Source organism: Mycteria americana, chromosome 1, assembly GCF_035582795.1.
Source record: "Mycteria americana isolate JAX WOST 10 ecotype Jacksonville Zoo and Gardens chromosome 1, USCA_MyAme_1.0, whole genome shotgun sequence".
Taxonomy (NCBI): Eukaryota; Metazoa; Chordata; class Aves; order Ciconiiformes; family Ciconiidae; genus Mycteria; species Mycteria americana.
In genome coordinates, this window is record NC_134365.1 from 67,840,568 (window position 1) to 67,862,524 (window position 21,957).

General features: G+C 38.8%; 1 protein-coding gene across 6 annotated transcripts in view; it reads left to right on the forward strand.

The window, feature by feature from the left end:
* The window catches only part of CAPRIN2 (caprin family member 2), a 39,899-nt gene that overhangs the window by 11,133 nt on the left and 6,809 nt on the right, over positions 1–21,957 (forward strand). For 4 of the 6 annotated variants that reach the window (XM_075503999.1, XM_075503971.1, XM_075503980.1 and 1 more), the window contains exons 6-19: positions 544–626; positions 2,622–2,786; positions 3,302–3,345; positions 4,752–5,597; positions 6,848–6,967; positions 10,881–11,012; positions 11,211–11,298; positions 12,017–12,072; positions 12,712–12,813; positions 14,413–14,523; positions 15,164–15,316; positions 18,325–18,508; positions 20,152–20,334; positions 21,499–21,599. In XM_075503999.1, the coding sequence (XP_075360114.1) occupies positions 544–626; positions 2,622–2,786; positions 3,302–3,345; positions 4,752–5,597; positions 6,848–6,967; positions 10,881–11,012; positions 11,211–11,298; positions 12,017–12,072; positions 12,712–12,813; positions 14,413–14,523; positions 15,164–15,316; positions 18,325–18,508; positions 20,152–20,334; positions 21,499–21,599 (2,368 nt within the window). The remainder of the gene's footprint in view (positions 1–543; positions 627–2,621; positions 2,787–3,301; positions 3,346–4,751; positions 5,598–6,847; positions 6,968–10,880; positions 11,013–11,210; positions 11,299–12,016; positions 12,073–12,711; positions 12,814–14,412; positions 14,524–15,163; positions 15,317–18,324; positions 18,509–20,151; positions 20,335–21,498; positions 21,600–21,957) is intronic. The other 2 variants (XM_075503990.1, XM_075504017.1) reach the window with 2 other exon arrangements.

Genomic DNA, 21,957 nt, shown 5'->3' on the forward strand with positions numbered 1-21,957 from the left:
TTTTTAGCTGATAATTCTTGTGGAAGTGTAATACAATGAGAAGCATAATCCTTTCCTTTGGGATACTAAACTTCATCATGGTGGACTTTAAAATCCATTGTCTGGAGGGGGTGGGGTGGATCATGGACCTATGTCAAAGTTTCTCAATAACTAGCAGTGTGGCAGGAGCTGTTGATAGTTGTCCCTGCAGATGTGCATCCAATAAACAAGGTGATCAGCTGATTAAACAGCAATTGTTTCCCTGTCTGGGAATCCTGGCTTGGAATGTAGTCCAGCCATATGGTCTTGTGGGATAGTGCTAGGCTCTCTAATCTGTCTTAATTACCAACAAAAGAACTTATATCTGCTAGATTAAATCGTGTGTTAGCAGATACAGATGAATTGCTTTCAATAGTGGATAATGGGCTTAGGATTCACTCTATGTATACAGCCTTAATTTGGAAGGCCAAACATTAGTCAGTGTCTTAAAGTGAGGGGTGTTGGGATACTACAAGACTTGATCTTGGCTATGATTCTACCTGGTAAAACTGCCATTTGTTTTAGTGTGGAAGACCAGATGGAACAATCATCTCTCTACTTCTGGGACCTTCTAGAAGGAAGTGAGAAACCTGTGGTTGGAACAACATGTGAGTGTCTCGTCTAGAGAAATAACTTGGAGATCGGAAATTTGTGTGCTATTCAAGCATCTTGAAACGAATATATATGGAAGGCTACTAAATTAAAGCACTTACGAGTGCTGTGTGTTAATGCAGTTATCCAAGCATGAAGTGCTGTTTGTTCTAAGTTCTGGTTTTTTTAAGTACAGATCAAAACAATACAGTAAATCTTTCCCTGGAAGAGAAAGCATGTTGTTCTCTCAATGTACTAGCACCTTTTTGAGGAATAATGATGGTAGAAATTCAAAAGGCGATGCATGAAAACCTTACAGAACCAGCAGTGGGAAGCCTTTTGGATAGTTATGTGCAAATGGGTTAAGATTGGAACACTGCCCAGCCTCGAAATGCTTAGTTGAGTATACTGATGTGTATTAGAGCTTCAGTGGCTCCAGGCTGAGGGTCCCACAGCATTGAAGATTCTCTGCTCTTGTAGGAATTCCAGGCTCATACCCATTGTCTGACTACAGTGCAGGATACCCTGCTGAGGAAGGATAGTCATTAATGGAACTTGCAGCGATCTCTAGTCATGCACAGTGTGGTCTTGCTTTGACGTGTTGCAAATGTCCTCATTTTTCAAGCACACCAAAAGCTATGGGACTCCACATATTTTCTTCCATCTGTGGCTTTTAGTTTGAGAAACCCTGGTTGTAAGCTAACATACACATTCTGTGTTCCTATTTAGAACTTGCTTGTGAGGAAACTATCCTTACTTCAGTTGTAGTGTCTTTCCTATTGCAAACAGACCTTGCTTGTCCCATTTACTCCAGTCTTGTAATGGCTGTGTGGCAGTAACCTTTCATTTGTCATTGACAACAATGTTGTTGAAACTGTTAGATGAGAGCACTAATGTACCCTATCTAACTTCTACATACAGATATTAACACTTAGTTGTCAGTTCTACTATTTTCATATAGTTCTGGGCAAAGTGCAAGCTGGCCTTGTAAAGCTACAAGCTGGTAACTTTAGCCTTGTATCTGTTGATATGAACTGATAGTTGCCTGGTTATCTTGGACTCCAAATTTTTGTAGCTTTTTGACTATCATCTAAACTTTTGTGACTATTTTGTCAGTACCTCTATCCCTTTAGTGTCAGTCTTCCATCTTTCTGTATGCAAGCTACACTTCAGATAAAGCTGTTATAACTTCTTATTAGCATTCATTGCCTTGGAAGGCAGTTTTTTATATCCATATTAAATTCTAGCTACTGTTCTTGTTTATATGGCTGTCACTGGTAGGAGTGATCTTTCACTGAATGCTCTTCCTGTTTTCAAGGCTGCCCTATCTCTAGCTCCTCTGAAAAAATTTCTAGTATCACTGCTACTTCGGAGATCTTACTCTGTTCTAAGCTGCTGTCTCTCTTTTGCATAAAGAAGGGAACTGGACAATGCTCATTGGAAAGAGTAGACAGTTAAGTTTTTCTTCAACCATGTCAACTTTGACTTTTTTCCAAAACTTCAGAGGATTAAGTTCAGTCTGGAACAACCTCTTGCTTTCTTCCCTAGCTTGTTTTTGCAGTTCTTAACTTTTCCTTCTGTGACTTACCATCCTACATGGGGAAGAGGGTCTTGTAGGGCAATTCCATAGTGACTTTGTTTAGTTTTACCTATGCTACAGTCTGCACAATGTGCTTTTAGTATCAATGCTGGCTAGTTTTTAATGGTAAACAAATCCCTTCCTAAGCATGTGGGAGACCAGGTGGCTCAGTGTTTGCCTTGTGTGCTTTTAAACACAAGCTGCAGTCTTTCCTCTGGATTGCAAAGATGTTTTCAGCTGTACTATATAAAGCAGTTTAACAAATACTTTCATTTGCTAAAACATTTTATTGCTACAACTCAGTAAGATGTGTGAACTTGGAGAAGTTGCAGTTTTATATAAAGGGAGGAAGTAAGGAGTCTTGATCTATAATCTGAATACTCCTTAATTTCAAATGTTCATATATTAAATTCATGGATTTTTTACTCTTCAGATAAACACATGAAGGACCTGTTATCCAAACTTCTAGACTCTGGCTACTTTGAAAGTATTCCGACTCCTCGCACCACTGTGCCAGTAAAAGAATTGGAAGAAGAAGTAAATAGAAAATCTGAGAGAACAAGACAGATGTCAAAAGGAGAGTCTGTCAAAGAACCAGGTGGAATATTACAGGGTTCAATTTATGTAGCATAATGTTGGGATAAGCTTGAACTGAGCATTGACTTTGCATAGCTTGATGCTAAATCTAATCCTGTGCTGTAGCTTACTTGTAGTGTAGTAACTAAAGTGGAACCTGCAAGGCTTGTAGCCCTATTCTGGCTAATACTGTAGGGAAAAAAAAAACTAATTGATAGTAATAGGATGTTTTTGCCTTCTGAGCAAGCCTCCATGTTGATGTGAGAATTGTCTGGTGTAGGGAATGTTACATATTACAATAACCACATTATGGATACTATAAAATGTTTCTTGCTTAACTCTAAATTTCTGCAAATGTAAAACCAAATCAGAAAGTAAAAGCTTGTTTAAAAATTGCATGTTGAATGACAAGCGGAGCTTTCAGAATATCTACTTTAGCAATTGGCGCTACTATTTAAATGGAATTAAAGACTTGCTACTGTTTGGTCTGCCTTTCTGCATTTGATCAGTTGAAACAAATTAACATCCTTTCTCTAGAATCCATTATGGAGCTTATGAAGTCTGAAATACAGCCACAGGAGGTAAGATACTCCACCACTAATTGTTTTCCTTTAGTATTGTGACTTATCAGAAACATAACTGCACTTCTGCAGCCCTTTTTTTTTAAACTTAAAAGGAGTCTGAACAGCAACTTAGGTGTTGCTTTACATAGAAAGCATTAAAGACTTGGTTGCATTTCTGTTTCTAACCCCAAGTTCATGGCTTCTCTAGGGTATTTTGGGATAAATGGGGCAGGATTACATGAAGCAGTATAGTACTTTAATGTTCTGGCACTTTCCTGAATAAACCAAACCATCAGCCTTTAGAGTGGAAACACACTGATCTTTTGTGTACTACAGGATAGAGAAAATACACATCTACTAAAGCTGTCTCTGAAAGCTAAGCTTATTGCAGTAGACTTGATATTGGTGGGATTGAGAATGATGTAGGTCTTGCTCTGATTTGTCAGGAAAGTAGGGATCCCAAGACAAACTTGTGTGCACAAGGGTGTGTAAACCTGTTTCAACAGCCCTTCAGACTCCTCAGTTAAGTACTCAAGCTTCAACTGGCAATAGCATAAAAACCATTAGACTTGGTTCAAAAGGTGGGGAGGGGTGTCCTTTTGTAAGTGGAAATACTGGTTCTTAAAATGCTGAATCCTTATTTCCAAGGTGTCCCACTAGAGGGTGTGCTCTAGAACACATTTTTGTAACCTACTGGTAACATTGTTACCTCACTCTAAAGCTTTTCTGGTGACTTGTCAGAAAAAAAATCTCAGCCCATAAGCCTTATCCATTCTTTGCCTCACATATTTACTTCCTGTTTATGACAAAGCAGTAACTCAGGAAAACTTTAGGACATCTTCATTGAACTCTTAGTCTTACTGACAGTAAACACAGCTTGGAGTTGAAGTCCAGTGGTACTAAATCTGAGAATCTGGTGACTTTTTAGTCTTTAAACTCCATTAAGAATGATGGTTATACTTAGTTATTAGAGTTCCAAAGGGTCAAAGGTTTTGGGGGAAATGGTGCTGCTACACTTTGCAGAATGTCTACTAGTATAGTACCACAACACTTTAGATGCTGAGGAGGACAGCTACCTTTAATTTGTGATTTTTGTTGTTATTTTTATAACTTGATATTATCACTGCCTAGGAACATCAGTTAGCATTGAGGATAAGGGTAATAGCTTCACTCAGCTCAAGTATGTTTCACTTGTGCTGTTCAGGACTGTTTCATGCTTCTCTGGCATACCAAGCAAAGCTAGTCTGCAGTGTTGTAGGATAAAGCCATGGCTGTCCACATAGTTTCTATGGCTAGTGCTTGAACTGTCTAGGCTCTCCTTTTAGTCAGAAATTTTCAGTAGCTGGGTGACCTAACTTAACTGACCTGAACTGTAGTAGCAAAATGTTTTCTTGGGAGCCATTAAGTTTCTTTGGTCTATATAGTTTCTCAACAGGCGTTATTTGCCTGAAGCAGAATACTCTGTCAAGAAGAAGCCAGAAGAGCCCAAATCTTGGGAAGCTGAGTGTCCTAGAAAGCAAGAACCTCCAAAGTCCTGGGAAATGCTTGTTGATATTGAAGAGCAGGAACGGAAGCAGAAACAAGAGACCTTAAAGCCTTGGGAAGCTCGTGTTAGGCAGCAAGAACCAAAAAGACCAGATTCTCCAAAGCCTTGGGAAGCTCGTGTTAAAGAAGAGGAACAGAAGCGTGAGTCTACAAAGCCCTGGGAGACCCGTGTTGAGGAGGAAGAACAGAAGAAGCAAGAAGCTCCAAAGGCCTGGGTAGCACGTGTCCGAGAGGAGCAGGAGTCCCCCAAACCTTGGGTAGCAAAGGTTAGGGAAGAGCAGGACCAGAAGAAACAGGAATCGCCTAAGCCATGGGTAGCAAAAGTTAGGGAAGAGCAGGAACAGAAAAAGCAGGAGTCCCCAAAACCTTGGGTAACCAAAGTTAAGGAAGAACCAGAACAAAAGCAGGAATCTCCAAAACCTTGGGTAACCCAAACTAGGGAGCAACCAGAACAAAAGAAGCCAGAGCCTGTGAAATCATGGGAAATGCCTGTTAGGGAAGAGCCAGAGCAAAAGAAGCAGGAGCCTGTGAAGGCTTGGGCTGCACATGTTAGGGAGGAGCCAGAACAAAAGAAGCAGGAGACTCGAGAGGCTTGGGAAAAAGCTGACAGGCAGCAGCAAGTGTCATCACAGCAGTTACAGAACCCTCCGAAGTCTTGGGGAGCTGCAAGTGTTGGGCCAAAGGAGCAGATGGGGCCAAAGAAGTTTGATATGGAACCCAAAGAAGTGAGTTGCATATGTAGTATTACCTGTCATAAGCTTTTCACACTAGTGTATTGGACTAAAGCTACCTATTAGCAGAGGCTTTATAAGGTGCACTTTGTAGGCCTATATTTAGACTCCTATTTCATTCTTTCTTGGGGGAAATAATTCTGGCAATTAAACTTTATGTATGAATAGCAAGATGGTCTGCTTTGCTTTTTACATCAACACAGTATTGCTGTGTTTGACCCTTGAATAACTGCTTTATGCATAAGACAGAAGAATTAGCTTAGTTCATCCCCTGCTATTGGCTCTGTCCAGTGTTATCAGTACAAAGCAGGTATGACTCATCCAGGGATCAAATACTTTGTCTGTGGCTGCATGCAAATAGCACTTCAGTAATTTTTTAGGCTTTTGATTAAAATAGCTGCTGATTCAAGAGAGATGTAACATCTAGATCAAGCAATACCAACTGTATAGGGGCTTAAATATGTATTTCCAGATGAATGCATAGGCCATACTGCTGTCCTGGAGAGTCTAACCATAACATAGTTTGTTTTAGAAATGTAAAATGAAAGTTATTGCAGGGCTTACAGCTGAACAGGCTTCTAGCCTCTCGTTACATTACCTTTTCTCACCTGTGCTTGAGTAGTAACAATTCAGATACTGTGAAAATAGGTAAGATGGTAGGCAAAGCAGAGTTCAGTTATGTCATTAAAAGTGGTGTTTTAATTTAGACTTCAGGAAGAAAATATGGGGAATTGAGCAATTCTTGTACACAATGTTGTTAGTACTACTACCTTGTTTCTGCAAGAAAGCAGAAATCAATTCATTCTGTATTACTCATAGCGAATGATTAAGCTTAAATCTCATCAGTAAACTTGGCATAACTGAAATTTTTGTGCCTAGAGGCGGGAGCGCAAACAGAAGGTTGAACATGAAATTAAAAGAGTAGGTAACATGCAGCACTGGGTAACAAAATGGGATTAAGGTGTTTCAACTTGATTCATCTTTACACTCAAGCTGAGTAGAATTTTGTGTCCACTGGTGGTGGTGGTACAGGTACAAAACCTGGTTGCCTCACACTAAGTAGCTCTGAGCACAAGTAGGTGTTGTGCACCCAACTATGCATAGTGTTAATGTAACCGAAACACATTATATTGGAATAGTCTCAAGCACTTTAAGATGCTTTGGAATTTCTGGTGTCAGATTAATTTAAAGCTTAAATGCAAGATGCTTCCTAATGAGATGGGGCTCTTATTTTTTTTATATAGGATGGAAAGATGGATGGCGTAAGTGGTGGACAAAGCTTTGATGCAGTAAGGAAAAAGGAGGGTCTCCAGTCAGCTGGAGAAACTTGCAAACTGCCTAGGAATCTTCAGAGTAATGTGCAGGTGTGCAAGTCAGCCAAATTAAACTAAACTGAATGTTGGAATATAAGGTTGCTTAGGATGGATTACTGAATTAAGTAAACAAAGCATATTTTTAAAGTATTCCAACTTTGATTTACATGGCAGACCATAGTGAAACACCATCTGGCTATTTTTCCTTAGTAGCTATTGACAAACCCTAATATCAAAAATATATTGAATGAGTGAAAAAGTGTACTGTCAACCTAGGTGGCTTCCATAATCACTTTTTAAAAATGTCTTAATTTGACTTGTGAGGTGCATATAAAGAACAATTAAAATAATATTTTAAACTTTTTGGATAATGAAACTTGTCTTGCCTTTGCTTTATATGAAGAAAGAAGAGGCAATGCAGTGCTATAGCTGGATCCATTTCACTCCCACGGAGAACCTGTAAATGACCTTGTGCAGGGATCCAGGCATGGTAGATAAAAGGCCTATGTCACTGCTGCTGCTTTCTGGAACTGAAATTAACCTTTCTTTACTCCCTGAAATAACTGTTAGAGCTCAGACATCTTTTAATAAACTGCTCTGTTTTGAGATCTTAAAATATGCTTATTTAATTTCATGTACTATGAGGTGCGATACCTAAGAAGTTGGGCCTGAGGCAGCAGAGTGAGCTGATGTGCAAGCCTGTTAAACTGTTACTCTGTTTAAATGTTTGTGCAACCTCTGGACCAGCAAACTGGGTTAGAGCTGAATTTGTGGCCTGCTATGTGAAAGCAAAACAGTTTGGCTTTTCCTGTTATCCAGTGCCATTTAATTCATACCTGCTGTGAATGCTGCTCTGAGTAGAAAGCAAATGTTAATTGTGTATCTACATGGCACAGCTGGTGACCACTGTTGTGGTTACAGCTTGGGTATCACAATTCCAGCTCATCTGGTACTCAACTAGTGAACCTGAAGAGGAATTGAGGTCCTGTATCATAGGATGGAGTTTTACTAGTATGATGTGGTTGAAATGTATGTTAGAGTAGTGTTTTGTGTAAGTAGACCTTCAGTCTCTAAAAAAAAAAGTTAAGCTTTAACAGGAGTACCTAGTGTATTGGCACTTCAACTAGTAAAATTTCAAAGTGGTCAGTGTGCCTTTACATTGGTTTATTTGCAATGGTTTAACAGGTCCTAAAACAAATTCTAGGTTTTTCAACTCCATTTTTAGTCAGTTCTCTGGGTATATGTTGAAACAGTTTTTGATGAATGCATAAGTAGTGTTGAAGTTGGGTTTCAGAAATATTGTTATGACAAATTAGACCCTAAACTTATCAGTGCTGTGTAAAACTGACCTGAATTTTGCTTGAACCACTAGTGTTAAGTGATCTCAGCATATGCAAGTTTGATATTAGCTGGTCTAACAGGTTACTAAACTCAGAATCTGCTACCAGCTTGTAATGACTTCCAGAAACAGTATCTAACTGTAGGCTAGAAAGAAAACTTGGTTTAAAACCATCTTAGTATCAAGTACCTGCTCTTCAAAGTCTCTGTAAAGGTATAAAACCTGAAATACTTTAACTTTCTGATGCTTTTTCATCTATGTTCTGTATTGCACTTAAGTATTCTAGTTTTGAACACCTAAGTAACAGCAAAACTGCAAATGAATATGAGGTAATGTCACCATAGCTACTTCTGGCTGGTATATTTTAATATATTGCAGGAACTAGAAAATAACTTCTACAGAATGGAGAGTCTCAATGTTTCAATCCTGGCTTAAAGCCCTAATATCATATATGTAACCTTGTATGCTTGCTCTTCTAGTTGAAGTAAAGAATGCCACCAGCATAATGCACGGAGTATGAGCTGGGGAAGGAGATGAAGACTAACAAATTGTAAAAGCATATACAGAGGATTGTATCATCTTTGCAAGCACAAGTGAAACACTGCAGTCTCTTCTGCTTCCATGCTCTTGAGGCTGTTTTTACTTGTTTGTGTTTAATGTACAAGTCTAACTTGCGTAGCTAGTGGACAATCTTAATAGCTTCAGACACTGCCAGACTTGACCTGGTTAGGCAACTTAAAGGTGAAAAGCTTGTTATCCATTTGCAAACATACAGAGCTAGTTTGGTGTACTGTACTTGTGTCTTAGTAAACTGTAGTGAGGAGGAAAAGGGTAATAGAAGCATTAATCAGTTTGACCCATAATGAATTTACCATGACAGCAAGTGTGTTAAGATTAAGTCTGCTTGTAAGTGAGGGCTAATAGTGATGGACAGGAAGATTCAGATTCCCAGTAACTTAATCTATAACTTGCTGAGATTTAACTTTATTCAACTGTATCTTTTGTCCTGCACTTAGATCCTTAATAGCTTTAGTTCCTATTCATTATTGGAAACTATACAGCAATATAAACTTGCATAGTCAGTAGTTAAAGGTAGTGCTTGTGCATCAGAAATTCTAATTATGATAGAGTAGTAAAAGGTACACTCTTCTAGCTCTAGAATAAAGTAAAACTTGTCACAGCTCAACAAGTAGTGGTCGTGTGGGCCACACTGATATTAAAAATTGAGTCCTCCAGAGTTAATGATGTGCTGCATGTACATGGATTATGCTTTGTGAAGCTTGCTAAACTCTGCAAGCTTCTTCCCTGTGCATGCTACTGGAATTTCTGCAAATGCCTAGTGATCAGTTTCAGATTGCTGTTGAAGAGGAAATGCAAGAGTGTATTTGGGCTTGTTGTCCTAAAACTGGACAAAGAGCATTTCATCAATTTGTTTTGAATTTAGCGTGACAATTAAATGTCATGACACACATACCCTTCTGCCATATAGTCTTCTAATGACTCCATACAAATACTCAACTATACTGCTATACAGTGTATTGAAGTAGTAACCTCCTATTAGAAAGACAAATGTTTGTACTGTAGGAAAGGAAAGGCTTTCACGTGTTCCTGTGTGTCTCAACATTTGGGCCAGGTGAAATAATGCAGCTGCTTAATGTCTTTAGATTTGCCTCCCTCTAGCTGCACAGACAAACATAAGAACAGCAAAGCTTTAGAGAATCACTAAAAATTATGGTTTTAAAATACTTCTAACAAGCCTACCTCTTCCCCAAGCTGCTTTCAAAAGACATGTTAGACTATCTAGGCAGTCTAATATTATTGCCACTCTGTAAATAACAGGTCTTCTATTTAAGGAGTTTACTATCATGATTTTTCTGATACCTCAGACTTGCCTATTCTCTGATAAAACATTTTGCTCTTAAAGTGAAGTGAGAACCAGTTGCAATGAACTGTTAAGGGACCATCTGAAACAATCAAGGAGTAATAAGGCCCTGCAGAAGCCCTTATTTAGCTACAAAGTTAGGCTCCCATGTGGGAGCACAGGTGTATTTTTAATGCTAAACTTTGAAAAGTTTAATGTAATACTTCCTGCAGAAGCTGGTGCATTGAGAGTATCTGGCTTGTTAGTGGAAGCACTTTGGTCTAATCCTGAGTAACCTGCTTGCAATGTATCTCTTAGGTGCAGTTTCTTCAGAATGTCTGGAAATGCCATCCTAATAAAAGATCTGTACTTACTGACATGGGCCCTACTGGGAGGAAGTATGTTTTTAAACCTGAAGTGATGCAGCTTTGATTTCTAAGTTTGTTCTGGTCTTCAACTTAAATATGTAGGTTTCCTTAGATGGAGGTGCCTAATTTTGCACTAAATCCAGGCAATTTATTGTCTTCTGTACACTGGACTGTAAGAAACTGAATGAAGTGAATTAATTCTGTGGCTTAACTAGTTGTGGCAACAGTAAGCTGATTTTTTTAATGAGGCGAAAGCTTGATTCGGGAAATATCAGTAACAGCACAGAATTCCTTGGCCCACAGTGTCTGACACCTATAGGTTGGTCTGGAAATCTATTAGATAAGGCAGCTTATCTTGCTTCCAGTATTAGATTTAATATCTTTTCTCCTTATTAGGTGCCTAAACCTGTACATCAGCCAGCTGCAGAATTTTGCTCTACTTCAACTCTTCCAAAAGACCCAGTATTGAGAAGGGAAAAACTTCAGGATCTGATGACTCAGATACAAGGGACTTACAACTTCATGCAAGTATGTTTTTCTCCTCTGTTGTAGCACAAAGCTCCAATTCCTACTGAGTTAGGGAAAACAGTGCTGACAATGTGTTTGTACTGAATGAATGAATCTAGCTTTAAATAGCTAGATTCAAATTGTCATTGTCAAATGAGTGTTTCATTTGTATCTAGAGTTTAATTTTTTTCTCCCAACCGATGATCCTTTTTTCAAAAGGAATCCATTCTGGATTTTGATAAAGCTTCACCAAGTGCCATTGGTTCATCCCAACCACCTTCAGTTACTCCAGCAAGTAGTCCTGTAGGTAGGTAATACTGTAAGTGTAAATTGTATGTAAGCTTTTGCAAACACTTAACAGGGTTTGGGCTGTAGATCAGTAGGTGTGGTGAAGACAGCTTGTCTAATTATAAAGAATACCAATGTCTGCTTAAAAGAAGGCAGCTCGAGCCATTTACCTGCTTATTTGTTGCTGGAGGTGGCTTAAGTTGGTGCATCTGCCTGGAAATGAATACTTGTATAATCGCTGTCTGGCATGTGCATCTGAACCCAGCTGCAGAATTGACATGCTGTGTCTGTGTTAATGAACTTGTCTAGATGTGGTCTATATAGACACAAGCTGTGAATGAGCTCAGGGTAAAGAGCAGTCTTCTAGCTACACTTAGAAAACTGGAACTTTCTACCATGGGCCATGTTAAGAAACTGTTTGGGTGGCTCTTGGGCTGTAAAACACAATTACCCAGTTTATTAAATATTCAATTGCTGCTTTTAATCTGGAAAGTGGGTATCTATTGTGGTAGAAATATTTTTATCATTGACATTACCTGTTGTCTTTTACAGAAAAGAAACTGAAGTTTTTGATTGGATGTGGCTTACTGATGCAAGTCTAAATATTTGCAGTGCCTACACTAAAAATAGTGTGCATCTAAATATACCAAATGTTTTAAAGTATAACTGTGCACTGAAACTATATGTAGTGTTTGAATTTAAAGGTAAATGTTGCTTAATGTGTTCTTTTTTTACAGCTTCAAAAGAACAGAAACTGCCAAGTCAGACTGATTTTCTTCAACAGCCCCTTCAAGTAAGTTGAAGTTAGGACTGCCCTGAACAGGCAGAGCTGTAGCCAAAGAAGGATATAGAGGTTATTTACTAGAATTGACTTGGTACTTTAATTGTTTTTCTTGTTGTCAGTAGTTTTGTAACAAATGTCATATAACTTAGTAGCTTGCAAGTCTAAGATCACTCAAATGGTGACAGCTGGCTGCTCTGCTGCTTGAAAAGCAGCAACAAATGTTTGAGGTTTCTTGAAGTAAAACAGTATGTTGAAGACATGCTGAAACAGTTTGAATATTTCATCCATAGATTCAAGTCACAGCTAATAGTTGTGTGCAGGAGAACATGCCTCTTCTTTCCTAGGTAGTACATGTCTTCATCTTTGAGATCCTCACTTATGCCAAAGATGTAGTGTCTCGAGCTTTGGCAGCTGTGGTTAAGTGAACCTTAAATTCACTTAGTGTGCTTGCCTGTCTTGCTGCTTTGGCTTTTAAATAGGTTTCCTTACCACTAACAAGAATTCCTAAAACTTAGGCTAACTGGTCAAAGCACTTCAGCTCCTGCCTCATTCTGAGGTTTACTTGGAAATGCCTAGAATGTGAGTTTCAGTGAAACTAAACATTTAAGATATTTCAAAACCTTATCTCAGTTTTTCTCTTCTTGCAAGGCTGCTGCTTCATCCATGACACTGCATGGTTCAAATACTTCCCTAGCATCTGCTGATCAGACTCTTTCTGGCTCTGAAACTGAAGACTTGGTGACACCACAGGTAATACACTCCTGGGGTTCACTGGCATTCAAAGATCTGTGCTATAGCCAGCCCTAACAAAGCTGTGGTGGGGCCTCTCCTAAATAACTGTTCTTGAACAACACACAGGGGCAGAATGCAAGTAACAGCAATAGTATAGCCTACATTCTGGAATGCTTAAAGATGGTTGGAAAAGTCTTCCTAATACTGCATGAATGCAAAGTGAACAGTCTGCCCCTTGAAATGGGAAGGGTGCGGGATGAAAAATGCAGGCTAGAAAGTATGGTGCATATTCTTGTTGGGAACACATGAGCAGCATAAATATTTGCTTTGGTTATAGTGTAGAATACTCCCTCTAATGACAACATAGAGGATGCATAAATTGGGAGGGATATTGCCATGAAATAGCAGACTTCTGTGTAAGCCGAAGACTGACATGTGTTCTCTCAAGCACTAACTGAAGAAATACAGGGAATCTGATTTACTGAGGTTCAGCCAAGACCTCAAACTTTGCTTTCTTAACTGTATTTATGTGCAGTTAAATCTTAAACTAGCATTCAAATATTGTTTAGAGTTGACAATAGTGTTTCAATTTATGCAGATCACTGTCTTAAAGATCTCTTGCTAAGGGTTGCTGTGCTCAGAAACATGGCTGAGTCTTACCTGTTGGACTCTCTAATACAGTGTATGAAGATTATAATGGGGAAATGTTTATGCTTTTTAAATGTTTTTTGCTGATGTACACACTATCAGCATACTGTGCATACAGCATTTACTCTGTTCTTTAATATACAGTATAGTTGAATATAACAGTCTTGACAGAGATGATATAGTTTTGCTGCCTCTTGAATCAGCACTTTTGGCCTGGTTCTTGACACCTTCTCTCACTTCTACAGTGTCACAAGACTTCTGCTGCTGACAAGGATTAAACAATTTTGCTGTTTAATATGCATCCAGAAGACTTGGGCTGTGCTATAATGTAGAACATCTGATTTAATAGAATGTTCTGAGGTTTTTTGCAAACTTACTGTTTGGAATTAGGGTTGCTTGGGCCCAGCATATTTCTAGTCCCTTAGGCTTGAAGTGTGGTGTCTTTCTCTTCCAGTCCTGCTTCTCATGGAAAGCAGTAATAAGCTTTGGTCCCAGCACAACCAGGGAATACACGCAGGTTTTGCAAAGGCAAACCAAAGTTTGGCTCTGAATCCTTGTTCAACAGAACTTACCAAAAGTTTAACATCAGACATGTCTTTCCACTTAGTTCAATGAGACAGGTGTGTGTCACAAACTTCATTGTAAATAACTGCTTGAAGCAATCTACAGTTCTTAAAATTACTGACTTTGCAGGGCTAGTTGTACAACCTCTTGTGTAAGAAGGGTAATCTAAGTCTGAATCTCCAAAGTGGTGTGTAGGAAGGGTAATCTAAGTCTGAATCTAAAGCTAATTACTTGAAGCTTTTGGTTAAGATGACTATTCAGTACATTTACTTTGGACTTAACATTTGTCATGGTCTCAAAATCCACTTGTTTCAACTTATGCACTGGTATTTCATAGCTCTACCAGAACTTTGTGCTTTCTGCAATACCTCTTGTAATAGCAGGTGCATTTACGGCTTCTTCTAGGCATCAGCATCACTTTCTCAAGAGACTGAGAAATATACTTCCCAGCCACTGTATCAGACAAGTTCACGTATTTCTGAGCCACTGATACCTAAAAAGATTGAAATTGCCCAGGTGAGCATCACAAATACAGGTAATGTAAATATATTGGTTGCTGAAATGTGTCTAGAGCCTTACATTCCTTTTGACTTACGATTCCTATAAATATTGGTATTCTAAATCAACACTTCATTTTGCTGTCTGCACAGATGAGACTTAATGCTGGTTAATACTTTGTCTGTACAGCTCAGCATTGTTTCTAATTTGAAACATAATTGATTAAGTTGGGAGGGGAAAAAAATCAAACCCTCTAAACTTACTGAGTTCCTTTGGAAAAGAGAAGTTACTTTTAATATCAGCCAGAGAATCATCTTCCAATAAATGGAACAGAAGGCATTCTGCGCTTCCTTAGTGGTGCGGAAAAAACACCTAATGTCTCTTTATTGTGAAATTATTACAATGAGTGGTATGTATAGTAGCTCGTAGGCACATTTCACTTAATCAGCAGAGACTGCAATAGAAGTACTGTTTGCTGAGGATGCACAGCAAGATTTGAAATTGTAAGCAAAAGCTATTTTGTAGCTCTGCTATGTCCAAATGTCATCCTGTAGAAAGTGCTGACTTCTGTCAGTCTAGGCTTTAGAACAAATTAACTGCTTCTGTTACTGCCTGATAACTATCTAGTGACCTTTCATTACATTTGTTCTTCCCTCAGGCAACTATTCCCCTCACAAGTGAGCCACAGTCACCGTTGCCTACTTCAAGCACCTCCATGTCGCCAGTACCACCAGCGCAAAGCTTTCAGTCTCCTCCAGCAAGTAGCAGTTCTGTCACAATAACAGCAGCTCCCTTTCAGGCTATGCAGACTGTAAGTATGCGACTTGAGGTCAGAGAAGAATAATTGACAATAATCCTAATAACTTAGTCCTGATACTGGGGAACTGGCTCCTCTTGATGTAGTACAGAACTTGATAGATCATTTTGGTGTTTTAATGTTAAAAGCGTAGATTAGAACTCTGCTTCTCCAATGTCTTCAGAACTTAAAACAGATCATCTAAGAACAGAGATCCTGGTTTTGCTCTGTATAGTCCCAAAATCTAATACTGGGATACTGTAGTAGCCTCCAGGAACTAAGAGGGAGAAGTCAGACCTGAAATCAATAGATGTCCCAAGGTAAAGTTGACTGTACTTAAACTGTTCTTACACATAGATTTTAAATAATAAAGACTGCAGAGGAGATAGGGAATCCTGAAGTATACAGCTGTTAGGACTAAAAGCTTTCTGAAGCCTGAACCTGTCCTGTTGCTTTTTAAACTGTTTGCTTTAGTGGGGTAAAACTCAGTCCACTGGAATCATGGAAAGTGTGTCCTTGATAAAGACTGGTGTAGCTCATTATCTGATCTTGTTATCAAGTAGTCAATGTAGATGTCTAGGCAATAGTCCACACAGACTGAGTAGTGTTTCTTGCAAATGGATACTATTTTTTTCAGGCCATACATCATTACTAATGTTCTCTAACATTACCAGACAGTAGCAATGATAGTAATCTGCAGTGCAAGCTTAGAGGGACTCGGAGGAAGGGTCTCCATTTAGTTGTTAACGTTTCCTTCCCTGTACTTGGTCTTATTTACACCTCTGATACCTTTTTTGGAAGATGCTAGAAACCTTCATTTAATGTTCTTGCTCAAAAGCAAGCATAGAAAGAGGTCACTGAGATTCTCCAAAGGCATTGTCCATTTCAACAAATGTACCAGTGCAGGTCCACAACTTGCTGGACAATCTGCATCTCGCAGTATTGAGATGTGTAGGAGAATTTGCAAGAAGGTAGCTAATAGCCTCTCAAAGAACAGGAATTAATGACTAAAATGTTTATGACATCCTGGTGTGGTCTGTAGTAAATCATTACCATGACTTTTTCTCCTTGGTTTTCTGTATTTCTAGAAGAGGTTCAAGTAGAACCCGAGAGGTACAGAATTTTGATATACATCATAAATAAGGCAAGTGGTGGTTGGGAGGTGGTTCTTTCTAAGCCAGATCTATTTAAATTATGCTAAGTGGCTAGGTGGTGATTTTTCATGAAAGTGGAGAAATAGCAGCATGCTATGATCAAGGAATCCAGAGTCCTTCTGGGGCCCCAGTCTATAAGGTAAGCGTCTGTCATGATACAAATATGGAGTCTTGGTCTCAGTCATTCTGATTATATCTGAACCTAGTGTTTGTGTTCAGAGTGCTTTTGATCATAATGGTACCACTGAAAGTTCACTTGAATTAATGCTGTGGTGTTTTCAGATGTTAAATGTTCAAGATTCCTCTTGGGATTTTTGGGTCAAACTGGCAAACGTCTGTCACTAAATCGCTAAGATGTTATTCCTCTTGTAGTGGTAGCAGTTGAACTTTGTAGTGCAGGGTTTTCTTCTTCCCTACATTGCTTAGATTCTCACTGCTGCCAGGAAAACACAGCCATTGGTTTTCAGTTGATAGCCAGGAGTCAGATGGTTTCTTGCCTAATAGTGGTAGTACAGTGGCAGTAATGGAAGCATCTGATTACATGTCCTCAGATGTCTGAACATCCTATTGCTGCCATTGTGCTTGTGGAAGCTTAAAGGCAGATCCTACCTGTAGCCCCGGTCCTTTATTACAATTCCACCTGTAACCCTCGTTAGGGGAAAAAGTAGACCACTTGCTACAAATATTCCAGGATGTGGGTGTTGACAGGCTGACTGCACAGCATCCTCAAATTTATTTTAGAAATTTCTAAAGAAAGAAATTTCTTTAGAAAGATGAAGCAATCACTTTACCAGATGAAGCAATCAAAAAAAAAACCATCAGAATTTGTGTTATTTTATAATGGTTCAAAATTTATACTCAACACTTCAGTATCATGGGGAGGTTCTGTGCTGGCTCCCTCTTGGAGGCAGTACTTGGTTTCTTGACCCTGGAAAAAGTGTTCCTTTCCCACTTTAATTACAGAGGCTTCTGCAAATGACAAGAACTGTCAAACTGTGAAGCTGCTTCTTGCATCTAGCTGTAGTTTTGCCCTGGTCTGTCTTCAGACACTTTGTAGTCTTGGAAAATGGTCAGATACACCTCTAGACTCAGTATCAGTACTGCTAACAGCTCTTCATGTGAAATTTAGATTCTTTTACTCAAAATAGACTTCTTTCCTATTTGATCTTGATACTAGTTGTCACTTGATAGCATCAATTCTGGTAATTTTGTGTTATTGGCTCTAAAGGAATATAGTCACTTGAGTGACTGAACTCTGATTAGATCTAACAGCAATATCTGTGCACCACCCTACTGCCCAGGCTATAACATTAACATTTGAATTACAAGACTGTTACTTAGGTTACATGTTTACTCAGAGAACTTAAAATTAATAGGAAAGTTGAGGCTCAGTTCACCAAAGGGGTAAAGGCTTTCTAATATGGTATTTGAGTGGATAGTAGTGTTGCATCAGGTTCCAAGACATGTATAAAGATGCAGATTCTTCCCAAATGTGAATATCTCATCTCAGTATAGGCTGTCACAGCTTCAGGTCAAAAGCAGGTAGGCAGTGAATTTAACAGTGGATTTCCCATAGAAGGAATATAGCTTACTGTATGGTAGCTGTTCTGTTGATCAAATATGGTAGCTGTGGTCAATCAAGCTATGTTTCTTGGGTAGCAGCTACGTAAGCAGGAGTAAGTTCTATAAGTTTACTGAGAGGGAAAAAGATGGGTTGAAGTACAATGTTCTTGATTATTTCTAAGAAACAGTTGGTGTTCTAGAAACTGATCTAGGCATATGGATTTAAACCACAGCGTAGCAGGGTGGTGGTGTTAGGCAGAGACTTTAGCTGGTAGTGTTAAGCTCTTGTCTTGAAATATGTTGTAGGTATTTAAAGTGAATGCACCACTGCCTCCGCGTAAAGACCAGGAAATTAAAGAGGATTCTTCGTATTCGGCAGGATATAACCAGAGTTTCTCTACAGCAAGTACACAGACTCCTCCTCAATGCCAGTTGCAATCTTCTCATGTTGCAGAACAAACCTCTCTTTCACAAGAACCTCTATCTTCAGGTGAGAACTGTACTTGTATCTGTATTTCAAGTAGTCTTTAAAGATCTTCAGGTTACAGTAGTATTTTAATTCATTAACATGTGCTGTGAGTTCTTCTAACTCAGTGAAATTCTTAAACACTGTTACATAGCACCTGTTAACATTAAGGTTACATCAACTCTAATCTAGTTGATGGTATGGAATAGAAACTTAATTTCAAAACTGCTAACAGGATGAAAGGCTGCTTCAGTCTTCCATACTAGTTGTATGGACAGTGTCACTTACATGCCTGAATTTCCCACCTACTGGGAAATTCAAGTATGCAGTGATACTAGTCAGTCAAACAATTGTTTGTTTGTGATTGAAGCAATGATGAAATACTCTTATTTGGAACCATTAATTTTGTCTCTGGTAATAGACACTAGTGTTGTCTAGTGCTGGGAGTTGCTGAATACTAAAAGAAAGTTGGGATAAGTTTTCAGTCTGACCTGAGGAATACTAAACTTCTCATAAGTGGGGTCTTGAGCTCCCTTATTCAACACAAAACTGACCTGCTTGACATTCAGATACTGTACCAGGTGAATTTATGTAGCTGACTAAATCTGAAATGAAACTAGCCCCTAAATATGCCTGAAACATGTTCCAGCATGGAAGGAAGCTGACAACTAGGGACATGGATTTATAAGACTATCTAATCAAGTGACTCAAGGTCATTTAAAACTATTTTTCTGCCAGAGGAATCTCTGTAGGAATTACTAGAAATAGACTGATGCTGTGTAAAGTCAGTGAGACATACAAAGATTAAGAGCTCCAAAGAACAGTATAAGTATAGCAGTCAGGAAGGCATGTTTAGCTTGAATGCTCCTTCTCATCACTGACACTACAGGTGATCTGCTTTCTATACAATTTTTTTGATGGAACATCATGATTTTTTGATTAATCTTGTGCAGTGGCTCTGCACAGACTTCAGAAAGGGGTTTAGACTGTCAATCAGTTTTAAGCTTTTTGGGTTGATATAAAGCATGGTCCTGTGGAAACACATTCATGGTTGCAAGGTCTGTATTTAAACCTAACTACTCAACCACCCTGTGAGTGAAAAGCATTCCTGAATACCTGTTGCTTGTGGTTGAACTGCCTAATAACATGTGGTAGGAATGTCTGTTGAAGAGACTGAACCCAAATATCTAGCTTTCCACAGCTGTGTTATTGCTATCTGGATAAGACTGAGTTTGTCTCATCACTTTGAAGGATGTCAAAACTGAGGTGACCTAGTTTATCAGATAGACCACTGAGGTCTTGCTAGCAGAACAGTGTTGGTTGTAAGTGAAAATCCTTAATCAGGTGTTACTTGATTTTATTCTAGTTTATTTTCTTGATGCTGCTAGCAAGCTTGTTCTGACCTAGGCAACTGAATCTTATTGAATGCATTAGAGGCTTACACTGACAGCCTCAGCTGTCTACAGTGTACTTTAACAAGCTTTACACTCTACAGAACAAAGGGGAGGATCCCCACTTATTAGGAGTAATGAAGGGGCACAAGAACAGGATATTCAGAGCAGCTTAATCAGTCTCTGAACTTCCTAATGCTGCCCTTGTTTCTAGGTGTGGTAACTTATTATAGTTACAAAAGCTTTGAATTCATCTGTGCCTTCTGTTTTAAGCAGTGAATTATCAACCCGATGGAGCTGTTCCTGTTAGCAACGGTAGCCTTGCCTTTTATCCAGCACAGACTAATGTTATTCCCAGACCCCCCCAGCCTTACCTTAACAGTCGTGGGTCTGTCAGAGGATCTGCTAGAGGTGGAAGGTCACTGGCTAATTCGTATCGTTCCCCTGGTGGATACAAAGGTATGTATGTATTTACTACCACCTTAGAAAATAAAAAAATCTAATGTAGTAACACTAGAACATGATTTAACACAACATGGTATTAAATTTAGGTTCCATATGTGAAACTTCTTAAAACAAGACTTTAAGAGCAATGTGCAGAGAATGGGGTCTTCCTTTGTAGAATTTAAGCAAGTTCATTCTGACTGACTTGTAGTCCCTGTACTTTAGGTGTCAGGTGAGCTGGCAGAGCAATTTCATAGCCTATTGAACTATGAAAGTAGAAACTTTCACTAATAGGTTATTTAATTACTTAATTGTATAGACTTTTCTACTTGCTATGTCACTTACCCTTCTGAACTTTTTACCCCCTTTATTCTTTCTCTTGGCATCTGTCTTGCTAACATTCTGGGCAGGTATTTTCTCTTCAGGTGTCACTTGCAGTATTTGCCCAAAACAAGATACTCTTTGCTTAGCACTACTGGCTTCAATATTACCAGGGTTGCTTCAGTATTACAAGGATTGTTTGATCTCTGCAAATCAGTTGCTGTCTGCTGCCAGCTGAAGTACTATGGAAAGTTTCAGCTGACTCTCAGCAGATAACTAAAGGTTGTTGACAGCTGTGGCCTATTCCCCTTTGAAGTGGAAGGGCACTTAGTCTGTGATAGAAGTTGTTTCAGTTACTGGGCTGAGACTGCTCAATACCTTGTTAGGAATGTGTACCAGAAAATGAGTTATGTAGTTCTAACTTACCAGCAGTTAAGGTTTAGTAGTTAGTCTAATAGCTAAAGATGCTAAATATATATTACTTAAATGTATAACAGTCATAGCTGAGCATCTATAATAGCAAAAGAAAGCATTTCTTAATTCTGCTCAATCCTGTCTCTGGATCTAGCAAGTTTTTCAGCTGTTCTGTGAAGTCCCATTAATATCAAACAGGCAATTATTAAGGTCTGATGTTAATACTTCTAAACATGTAATTTTGATACATATATTGGGTAGTTCAGAGTAGTTAATGAAATGCATTCTTTATAGGAGTAGTGAGACTCTGAAATAAGGAATAGATGTGTAATTCATAATGTAATACACGTGATAATTGTCAAAAGGGAGCTCTAGTTGTAGTCTGGACTTGTACTTGTAAACCAAACCATGAATAATATTGAATAACCAACCTCATTTGAACAGGCTTTGATGCTTACAGAGGCTCACCTTCAATAACTAATGGCAGCTATGGCCAGCTGCAGTTCCCTGGTAGAGACTATGCTGGAATGCCATATTCTCAGAGGGTAAGCATTGACTTTGTTTCCAGCAGCCTTCTTGAGCACTGTATGGGAGAAGTCTTCTAATACTGTAGCTTTTCATTATCCTAACAGGTGCACTATTCTTTACAAGCTAGAGTTTAGTTTTGTTTCCTGGATGAAACCCTTTTTTGGAACAGTAGACAGCAGTTGAAATAGGAAGTCAGTTCAGACAGATAAGATCTCTCTGACAGGTTGATTTGAGTCTGAAGGGAATTTCCACAATACAAACAGATGGCAAATAAGATGTGGCACAATGAGTCTATTTTACTATGGATTTTAAAGTTAGTCCTCAATGCCTCTGTAGTATAAAATAACGAACTCTTACATGGGTTACTGAGAATGT